This window comes from Castanea sativa, chromosome 4, assembly GCF_040712315.1.
Source record: "Castanea sativa cultivar Marrone di Chiusa Pesio chromosome 4, ASM4071231v1".
In the NCBI taxonomy this organism is placed as follows: domain Eukaryota; kingdom Viridiplantae; phylum Streptophyta; class Magnoliopsida; order Fagales; family Fagaceae; genus Castanea; species Castanea sativa.
Window position 1 is genome coordinate 33,078,251 of NC_134016.1, and position 11,496 is coordinate 33,089,746.

The window sequence follows — 11,496 nt, forward strand, 5'->3', positions numbered from 1 at the left end:
AATTTTGCTGGTACTGGTCGTTCTAAGACCGCCATGGTAAAGGGAGAGTCCGTTGCCCTGACCATTCTATCTAGGCTTCGATCCGTCTTCTCTTTGATGGCATTTCTTAGTTCGTCCATCTCCTTTCTCATTTCTTGGAGGAGGTCGGAATGTTGTTCCTCTGGAGTAATGGTCCTTCGTCGGTCTCTTCTCCCGTGGTTGTCCCCTTCGTCCTCTTGGACTGCCCTCGACTAGTTCTCCTCCTGCTATAGCCTTTGTCTCATCTCTTGATTCTGTCTGGTGAGTTCTTCGACGGTGGCCGCGAGAGTTTGAACTTGCTGTGCCAAGGCCGCTGAATCCTGGTTGGGTTCCATTTGGATATTGGAGCTGGTAGGAACCGCGTTTTCGTAGTACGAGAATTTCGTTTCCCACAGACGGCGCCAAACTGATGAAGCGGAAGCTCGTCAGTTGCTTTGGGTTCATCCAGACGGTGCCGGTCGCACTCCGGCGACGTGATGGAAGCAAAAACTCACTCAAATGGTCACCGGTGTGATACTTGCCACAACGCCTCCGATGCCAAAGTTAGTGTGAAAGAATGTAGCAGTCAAAATATCAAAAATAGCTCAGTATATCTTGTGATTTTGTGTGTACCTCGTATTAGTGTTGTGAAGGCTTTATATATCCTTCTGGACTATAGCCGTTGTGGTGTTAATGTCTCCCTTGATAACGTCTCTAGCAGAGTAATGGGTTTTAATGTATTTCCACCGGTTCGTCCAGCTGGTCTTGTAACGGTCCGGGACATTATTGGCAGCATTAAATGGCATTAACGTTCTCGCCAATGACGCAAATAATCGGTCAAGTTCGTCTGTGGAGGCGACCTCGTCCATGTTCAACTTCGTCAGTCCCATCAGCATAAAAAAGTATCAATTAAGATCTTAGCATCTCTCTCTTTGATTTGTTAAAATACAACTGTATTTTTATTTACTTTAAGCAAATTAATACATATGGGAGTAAGTCAACAAATATAAAAATTAGTTATAGAAGTTAACACGAAAAAGTTTCAAACATGTTCAAAATTCTTAATTTGTCTTTAATTGATTAAGATTGAGAGAAAAGACAAGGAAGTTAAAATGAAAAGCTAAAACTTCAACCACATTGCCAACAACCTTATAGGTTGGCCCTTCTTAGTGAGATGATGTGGAAATCATCAGTCGAGTAGGTTCTTCCAAATGAGGCAGCAACCTCGTCTCTTTGCCTGCAATCATCGTGAAAAGCCCTCCTTAGGTGGTCACTGATGTAGTGCCTGCCACAGAGTCTCTGATGATAAAGCCAGCGTATGGAAGCTTTTAAAGAAAATATGAAGGCTTAGAATATTAGAGCTACAACGTATTAGTATATTAAGGATATGTGTATGTACCTTGTCTGGTTTTGAAGGGTTTTAAATATGGCTCCATTGCTTCTAGCCATTGTAGCCTTTATCGTGTTTTTAGTGCTTCTTTTGTAACGCCTCTGGTTTCATTAATGTGGGTCTTGATGAGCCTCCAACGGTTTAACAGCTAATTGATAATTGCCCGAGGTATTAAATCATCTATTAATGGCTTGCCTTCCTTCGTCCAAGACGTGGATGAGATTGTCTGGGCAAGAAGGTTTATTGGTCCCATCAACTGCCCTCCCAGATTTTGTGGTCATCCTTGTGTGTCAAGACGACCATCAGAAGGTGAAAGGTTTCTTACTCAGACAGTTTCTAATAGAGACATTCAGTGTTCAAATCTATACCTCCAATCAGCAAATTATAAATTAAAAAAAAAAATTGAAAAACATTATATGTAGCTATTAGATTCTTTTAACACCCACTGTATTTTAAACACCAAGTTCTTTTGGCGTAGAAGTTTGAAACTCAAGCAAATTTAATAATTCCCATTATAGATAAGAAATTTCCCTATAGATAAGAAATTTCCCTCCACCTGAAATAATCAAATTTTACCTTTGCAATTTTATTAGTATGCTAGGGATTGTGATTAATTACTCTACCTTATCCTACTAAACATTAATTACTAACTAACTAAACCAGAATCTCTTTAATCTAAGTAGGGGTGGCAAAATTGGATATGACCCGTGAACACGACTTGACACGACACGATACGACATGAAATTAGCAGGTTATGGGTTGAGATTTAATAGGTTCATGTTATATTTAGGTTGACACGACTGATTCATTTAATGAACGAGTTGACTTAGTATTCAACCTATAGAATATGTTTAACATTTTTTTACCTGTTTAATTAAATGACATTTTACCAATATACCATTCAAACCCTAGATATATAAACTTATTGGTTGTTGTGGTTTATTTTCTTTGACATATTGTGATTGATTATTTGTAATATTATGATATGCTTTAGTTTTGAATGATTACTTGTGATGCAGTTACTCGTTAGTTTTGAATTTTATATTAAAAATATTTATTTGTTTGTTTTTTCTTAATTTTTTTTTATTTTGATAAAATCTGATAAACAAGTTGACACGATTGACCCATTTAATAAATAGGTCATGTTAGGGTTGAGGAATTTTGATTCGTTTAATAAACATGTCGGGTTAGTGTTGACCTATATAGTTGAATACTCATGAGTTGACACGACACGAACACGAATTGTCACCCTTAAATCTGAGATCTTAATAGTCATGCAGGCTTGGACTACATGTATGGAAGTAAAAATAAGCCGCCATATGAAAATGTAGATGATTGGAATGATGATTGTCAATCTTGGGCCTAATAAGCATAGTTGTCAGTATCGTACGATACGCGATATGCATCATATGATACGCGATACGTATCGTACGATATGTATTGTATCATGTACAAAAAATATCGTATTGTAAGTGCTCATGAATCGTTCAATACATAAGTGCGTATCATATGAATTATACTTATCATACAATACATAGACATGTGGGTTTAAAATGGGTTTTTTTTTGTTAAAATTTGTGGTTTTATTTGATTTAAACAAGTTGTTAGACTTTGTTAACACAAAATTATTGGGAAACTTAATTGAGTCTAATGAAATAGCAAGTCCATGAATTTATTTCGTCCCTTCTCTTTCTCCTACAAAATTTAGACTATACTCATAACACTCACTTTCATATGTGCAAATTCATTTTCTATGCTATTAATAAGGTATTAAATGAAAATATAATTATTTTTATTTTGAGTCTAAAAAGCTAGAATGCCAAGGAAAAATATAAAGAAAAAATTATTAGAATAAAAAAAACCAAAAAAGAGAGTAAATGTTGATAATAGTAAAGAAAATGTCTATGAAAAAATAATTTTGCAAGATGTTGAACATGATGGTAACATTGACTTAGATAGAGTTGATTAGCCAAGATGGTGAAAAGATATTATTATTTTGGTTTGTAAGGACACAAATTGACCCAAAACCCAACGGATATAAACAATGGGCTAATAAGCCCACAATAATAGATTTGTTAGAGAGTGAGTTTAATAGATGAAGACTTAATGAATCAAGTAAGAATCATAGTGAATTGGTTTAATGTTATAGTGATTGAGAGGTATAACTTGAAGAGAAAAACACTCCTCATTCGAATCCGAGGAAGGTATGTTCTTGTGTGTGTGTGTGTGTATATATATATTTCGAACTTGTACAAATACCCAGAGTTCTTAGTTACATTTCTTTTTCTCTCCCCTTTCTTTTCTCAGATGCCCCCCCTTATGTAAATGAATTATTTCCCTTTTATACTCCTTCTCCTTCTCCCATCTTAGCCTTCTACTTGTTCATCAAATAACTAATCTTCTGGATGCTTGTCCCATCAAAACTTTTCTGAAGTCTTTGTATGTAGCTGTAAGGCTAAAAATTAATGTTCAAACATCACCTCTATATTAATATAGCTAGTTGGTTAGGTGCAGATCATTTAATGTGGTGGTAGCAACCTTCTTCCTAAATATTTCTCAGTTTTTTGTTGACTCACATCTCTGAAGCTTATTCTCTCAAGCATGGTTGCCCCTTGCCCAGTATTTTTTAGGTGGTCCGGCTTCAGACTTCCATTCTATTGTCTGAGGAAGTTTGGCTCCTCGGGCAACATCATCTGTTTGTTGTTATGGGCCCTCGTCCTTGGCCTCTTAACCCTCTTGTCCTTATTAATACTTGGTTGTCCTCGGGTTCCTTGGTGCCCTCGGTCATGGCCCATGGCCCAATACCCCTACTCGGCCCTTCCATCCCCATATGGTTCATCTATCATGTATTACTTCTGAGTTTAATCAATTTGAATGTGCATCTTATAAACATAAGTTAATTTGATTTATTTAGTTAACTTTGTTAAATTTTATTACATAAGTAATGATTAAATTGGTTATTAGTTAAATATATTTTGAATTTATAATGAATATACCTTTTATATATGTATATCTATAATTATTTTATAATTTTATTAGATGTTTGTATATCTTACAATACACAATACGATACATGATACAAAAAAATAAAAAATCGATTCACGATATGATTCACGATTTGACAACTATATATTAGTGTCTTTGGATATGCATGCTTTAATGTGTTATTTGGCATTTAGGTCTAGGAACTCAATTTTTTCGAGTTTTGTTCTCATTCCTCCAATCACTTGTATTCAAAATTTACCCATTATTTTTTGATACATTCTTTGACTTTGAACATTGAAAGAGAAATCACAAAAAAATTTATTATATAATCAATTTTGATAATATTAGGATTTATAATATGGTTCAATTAAACAGGTGTCATATTTGTTAATGAATCATTTTAGAAAAATTTTAATATTATTTTTATGTGAAATATAAAATACTATAAAAATAAATATTCTTTAGTCATCTGTTAACAAAATCATTTAAAATAATATGAAGTTCTATTTTAATAGGTGATTGAGTTTAAATTTATTGAGAAATCATTATTATTATTTATATTTTATTAATACTAAATAGATTCTAATTAAATTACCATATATTAATTTAGTATAATGGGAAAATAATTTGTATCGTTCCCTGATCATACTAAAATATAAATATAAAATTTTACAACTTACTGAATTTGATCAAATTTGATCTCCCCTTATAATATATGAGTTCACTTCATGTTTCCTCTTAGAGTATATATTAATTATTCATTTTAGAAAGTTTTTTTTATAAAAAATTAAAAAAAGTTGTTAAGAAAATCAGACACTTAGGGCATGTTTAGTCTCTAAGTTCAAACTCACATTTTTATATTTTAAATAACATTATACACATTTTCACATACATTTTCACCTACACGTATTTCAAAAAATTACAAAAATTTCATTTCAAACTACTTTACCAAACATTTCTTACATTTTTATTTTTATTTTTATTTTTAATACTTCTTAAAATAATTTTACTTGGAGAATAAAGATGAAAAAGTAAAAGCCTACGCTATCGTAAGGCATGACGAATTCAAATTCACTATTCACTTACAGATTAAATTAGCCCAAACAGACACAAACGAAGTCAAAGACTCAAACTCAAAAGCCAAATAGTGTTCTAAAAACTGTCATCCAAAGTCTAAAGCTTGTCAGACATGTCCACCACCACCACCGTCACCGTCACCGTCACCGGTGCACACATCCTTGCTTACACCTACCCAACCTCAGGCCACATCATACCGCTCCTCGACCTCACCCACCGATTACTCGGCCGCGGCCACACCGTCACCGTTGCAGTCCTCCCCACAAACCTCCCTTTGCTCCAACCCCTCCTTTCTCTCCACCCCTCTTCACTCCACCCCTTAGTTCTCCCAGCTCCTGAACCTCCTACTCGGTCATGGAAAAGTCGCATGGCCAAGGACCAAGCCGTGCGTGACCTTCACTACCCACTTCTCCTCAACTGGTTCCATTCTCACCTCTCACCCCCCATAGCTATCATCTCCGATTTCTTCCTCGGCTGGACCCACCACCTCGCTAAACAACTCGGCTTGCCACGTGTCGTATTCTCTCCCTCCGGTGCTTCTGGCTTGTCAGTTCTTTTCTCACTATGGCGTGACTTACCCAAAAATGAAGATCCTGAAGATATGAATTTTCAGGTCTTGTTTCCTAGAATCCCGAATTCCCCAGTTTACCCTTGGTGGCAACTCTCGCATCGGTATAAAAATGGTAAGGAAGGAGACCCAGATTGGGAATTCGACAGAAACAACATGCTCGATAATTTCGCTAGCTGGGGTTTGGTTGTAAACTCGTTCACTGAGTTGGAGCGAGTTTACTTGGAGCATTTGAGGGCCGAACTCGGGCACGATCGAGTCTGGTCTGTGGGCCCGTTACTGCCTCTGGAAGATGATGTGATTGGATCCTCTAACAGAGGCGGGTCCAGCTCAATACCATGTGAACAAGTGATGTCGTGGCTAAATTCGCGACCCGACAGTTCCGTTGTTTATGTTTGCTTCGGGACTCGTACAACGTTGAATACTAAACAAATGGCTGTGTTGGTTTCGGCTTTGGACCAAAGTGGGGCCCAGTTCATTTTTTGTGTGAGGGGCTCGGATCATCGACACGTGGGTTCGGATGACGATCTTGGTGTGATTCCTGATGGGTTTGAAGATCGTGTGGAGGGTAGGGGTTTGGTGATTAAAGGATGGGCCCCACAAGTGGCTATACTGAGGCACCGAGCTGTGGGTGCGTTCTTGACTCACTGTGGGTGGAACTCGGTGTTGGAAGGGATCACTGCTGGGGTGGTGATGCTGACGTGGCCAATGGGTGCAGATCAGTTCACGAATGCAAAACTACTGGTTGATGAACTAGGTGTGGGAATTCGAGCTGGTGAGAACGAAGAGAACATTCCCGAGTCTAGTGAGTTAGCTCGCCTATTGGTGGAGTCGGTGAGTGCAACAAGACCGGAGAGGGTGCGAGTCAAAGGGCTCAGTGATGCGTCTTTGGGTGCGATCAAAGGAGGGAGTTCGGATAAAAATTTGGATGAGCTTGTGGAGCGGCTAACTAGGTGAGGTCAACTATGGAAATAATGTTTTGGAATTTTATATTTATTTGGGTGCTAATGAAGTGTATTTTTTGGTTTGAATTATCTGTGATTTTTTTCTTGTGATTTAAGAAACAAACCCACGTAGGGGAGAGCGATGTGCTTTTAAGTTCTAATACAGAATCATACCAAAAATTGCACTCAAAAGTGTGATAAATTATTTGTAAAGTTTATTTAAATTGTTTGTAGTATTTCAAAATCTTTGTGTATGTGGATATATAGATGTTTCTGTTAAAAATATTACGAATAAATGAAATTATAAGCTCATGGCATCTCCCTTTCTCTTATTTGTTTAAATACAATTGTATTTTTAATTTTTATTTACTTTTAAGCAAACAAACAAGTAGATCATATAGGAGTGACTCCGCAAAAATAGAATGTAGAAATAAGAGTGGCAAAATGGGGCTTAAGAATTAAAAAGTTTCAAACACGTTCAAAATTCTTAATTTGTCTATATGATGGTTCTTTATAATCATTAAAAGAGATTTGGCTCTAGAAAATAAAAATCCCATTACTTGAAATACAGTTGAAACCACTGATCTCACTATCTCAGCATTGAGCACTGCAATTATCATGAAGCAGGATTAACTTGGCACGCAGTCACAATCCTTTGAATAGTATAAGTGGACATGTGTAATGTCTATTACTGCAAAATATGTTAACTTATCAAAAGCTACCACTGAGCATGATATCAACGCTAATGATAATTTCATAAACGTTCCAACGTTCATCAGACTAATTGCAGAGCTTCAAAAAATCACCACACAAAAAAAAAAAAATGATGAGAGCGATGCATTCATTTAGTATGTGTGATGACATTAGAATGATCACTTTTTTTATTTTTGATAATCTGAATAAATCAATCTTGGTCATGAATCCACACTATGTTGGTAATAATAATTCCTGTACTCGTACTTAGTTGGAGAATTGGAGACTTGTTCCAGTCTGGAGATGACACAATCACACAATGGCAAAATCACTTGAAAAATTAAGCAGAATTTAAATCTAAATGGCCACTCAATCCCAACAAAGAATATAGCCAGATTCAGATTATATACCCAAACAAATTTATGAAATAAATGTGTGGGTGCATGGTTTATCCTAGCAGGCCACAGGCCCACGAGACTTAGGACCATAAGGACAATAAGGAAAGTCAAGGGGAGAGGCCCAGCCAGGGGCAATGACAGGTAGGAGGACTTGGAGACTATAGGACCGACGATGGCATTCTAAGAACGGGTCCCATCTCCCTGGGAACCCAAAGGTTCAACCCACCTAGGCTCACCACCTTGGACTAACCAAACCGATGAGAAGATCACCTTGGCTTAGTAGGTTAATCCACTGCCTCAGGAAGTAAGATCGGCACGAAGGGAATATGGTTGATGAAACATAGAAGATAATACCTGAATCCTGCAACTGTCACCTTTGCATTAATTAATTGTTTTTACCTAACAGGGATTGCATTTATTATTTAATGATCTGTTTGAATAGTGCTGCACATCCAATAACCCACTCATTTTTTTTTTTTTTGGAAGAGACACTTGATGAGATAAGTATTTTATGACCTCCACCATAATAACCCACTACTGACTAGTGAGGGAAGGGCCAACCAGCATAAATAGGACTTTTACCAACTAGATGATTATGGGACTCAAAAATTGGGAAAAATTACATTTTATCACCCTAAACTATATCCCAGATTACACTTTGCATCCTAAACTTTTTTCAAATGCACATTTTGCACCCTAAACTATGACATTTGTTACACTTTGCACCTTAAAGTTAAATTTTCTGTTATATTGGATGAAAAACTCAGTCACGTGACTAGCACATGACTATTACTTAAGTAACACCAAGTCAAAAGACCTAAATGTCCTCTTCCAAGTCCAAACTCAATAGTCCCTCCTCACGTCTTTTACACAATCTGGTCGTAGCTAGTCCTTTTCACTCATGAGTTGGTGTTTTGGGCCTCTTGCATGCACAAATCGGTGGAGATGGAAGGTGGTATAGTGGCTGGGTCGTGGATGGTAGTGGGTGATGATGGTTAGGTCGGATTTAGGTTTTGTTTTGGTAACAATTCAGATCTAATTTGGTTTTTGTATGGGTCCCGATCCAGATCCGGTTTGGGTTTTGGTTGTGTATGATTTAGCTCTCTCTCTCACGGTAGATCTTGGTAATGGATTAATTGAGATTTGTGTTTGTAGATCTTGTATAGGTCGATCCGAATAGATAAATTGAATTGATCCCAATTGTACACTAGTGACCAAGAAGTATCACTCATTAAACCATGGCACCTTCCTAAACTATAAGTCTATATGAGACTTTTGCTCCTCCACTATTGATTTGTTTACTTGTACAATCATTCACACTGTATCCAATGAGGCCAGTGCCACTTATTGGTCTTAGAAATGCATCAGTTTCCTTAAGCATGGTAATTTATGGTTGTTCATCTGTTTCGCTTCCAAAGTGGATTAATGGCTGTACATTTTTTTTTTTTGGAGTGAAAACCATTGTAATTGGAAAAGTTGTTAATGGACTGTGGATTTGCTAATGATTTTTGTTGATATTATGCATTCTAGGTCATTTGGTGAGGACATCAACATGACAGATCCAAAAGCTAAACTTCCAGCACTTCTGATTATGGGTGAGAGGGACTACCTGAGACCAGACTGTTAAAGACGTGAGGAGGGACTTATGAGTTTAGACTTGAAAGAGGTCATTTAGGTCTTCTGACTTGGTGTTACTTAAGCAATAGTCATGTGCTAGTCTTGTGATTGAGTTTTTCATCCAATATAACCGAAAATTTAACTTTGGGGTGCAAAGTGTAACAAATGTCATAGATTAGGGTGTAAAATGTGCATTCGAGAAGTTTAGGGTGCAAAGTGTAATCTGGGGTATAGTTTAGGGTGGTAAAGTGTAATTTCCCCCCAAAAATTGAGAGAGAAAAGAGTTTTCTGAGAGAGAAATTGTATTTACTTGTTTTTACATATATAACATTGGCAAATCGATTCCCATATTGTGTTGGTAGATCCATCTCTTTGTCATCTAATTTTAGTCTATTAAATTGATTATTTTTTTAATACTTCCACTGTAAAATCTCAACCCATACAGAAACAAATTAGTTGTGCCGATCAAAGATACTAAGATCCTTCTCGGTATTTTTGCCCCCACAAAATGTATGATCATATTCATTACCTTTATATGTTTTTTTGTTTGTATGATCTCTTGCATGAATATGTGATTCTTAAATAGAGTATTTCTGTGCCTTTTGGTGGCTGAATTTGTATCTCTTGGTCATCGTTTATTTAACCCCCCCCAAAAAAAAAAAAAAAAAATCATACATGAAAACAAATTTAAGAAAAAATAATAATTTGCATATGGACATTAGGTTCTTGAATTGTGTCTTTTTTTTTTTGTTGGTATTAATCTTTTTTGATAATCTGAATAAAGATTTTAATACCAAAAGAAACCAACCCACAAGAGAGCCAAAGTCATTTTGGAATGGCAACTGGTTAGGTTCGGGACGAGTTTCTTTATACTTGAACCAGACTTATGGGCCTACCTCGTTACCTGAACCTGACCTGTTTAATAAACAGTTTTTTTGCGGGGTCCAAACCTGCCTCGTCAGGCCCCGCCTAGCCAGACCACTTTAGGGCCCAATCTTAAGCCCCTAAACAGTGGCCCAATCTATATATAAAAAAAAAACTATGTTTTCTTCAGAGAAAAGAATCACATTTGAAATCTCATAGCAACACAAACAACAAATCCAATGAAATCTCAAATCAAATTCACCATACCCATTCAAATTTCCTATTCACAGAAACCGGATACATTTGAAATCAAAATCTAAAACAAGCACATGCATGGAACATCAAATCTTAACAACCAAATTTAAATTCTCAAACCCACAGGTTAAACAAAGAGAATCTAAATCCCCAAACCACTGATCAAATAAAGAGAATGAAAGAAGAGCATCAAAAACCATTGCTGTAAATCACTGTGGTTGTAGTCGTTGGGTTCAGCTATCACTAAACTTGGTGCAAAGCAAATAAAGGGAGTAAGATCGAACGAAAGTTGGCAAGATCAGAGAGGCTTTGCAGCGAGAACCATAGATTGTCGTCTTTGTCTTCTTCGGCGGAGAGAGTGAGACGGAGAGGCTGAGAGCATGAGAGAGGGGCGGCTGAGATTCGGTGGCCGACGGTGTGAGACATGAGCGTGAGTGAGTGAGAGTGGGAGGGGCGGCTAGGGAATTTGGCTGAGTGAAATGAGAGAATAAGTTTAGGTTTATAAGTTTATATATATACACATTGAATATATTATTCTTCAGTTTCTTAAGCAGCTTCTTAAGCATCATTGAATTTGAATGGTATCTCTTTTTTCATTGGTGTGTGTGTGTGTGCGCTTAAGAAACTGAAGAATAATATATTCAATGTGTGCCTCTTGCACTAGAGAGATTACACGTTGATAAGAGAGATTACACGCTGATAACAAAT

The 11,496-nt window shown here is 36.7% G+C and overlaps 1 protein-coding gene across 1 annotated transcript; it reads left to right on the top strand.

Moving 5' to 3' along the window:
* The first annotated feature begins 5,348 nt into the window (after positions 1-5,348).
* On the top strand, positions 5,349-7,278 carry LOC142630248 (UDP-glycosyltransferase 89B2-like). Its single transcript, XM_075804225.1, has one exon. The coding sequence runs from the start codon at positions 5,562-5,564 to the stop codon at positions 6,972-6,974; it is 1,413 nt and encodes a 470-aa protein (XP_075660340.1). The 5' UTR covers positions 5,349-5,561; the 3' UTR covers positions 6,975-7,278.
* Positions 7,279-11,496: the final 4,218 nt, after the last annotated feature.

Bases quoted from the DNA above. Each gene is read 5' to 3' on its own strand.
- LOC142630248 (XM_075804225.1), top strand. From the start codon at position 5,562: ATGTCCACCACCACCACCGTCACCGTCACCGTCACCGGTGCACACATC.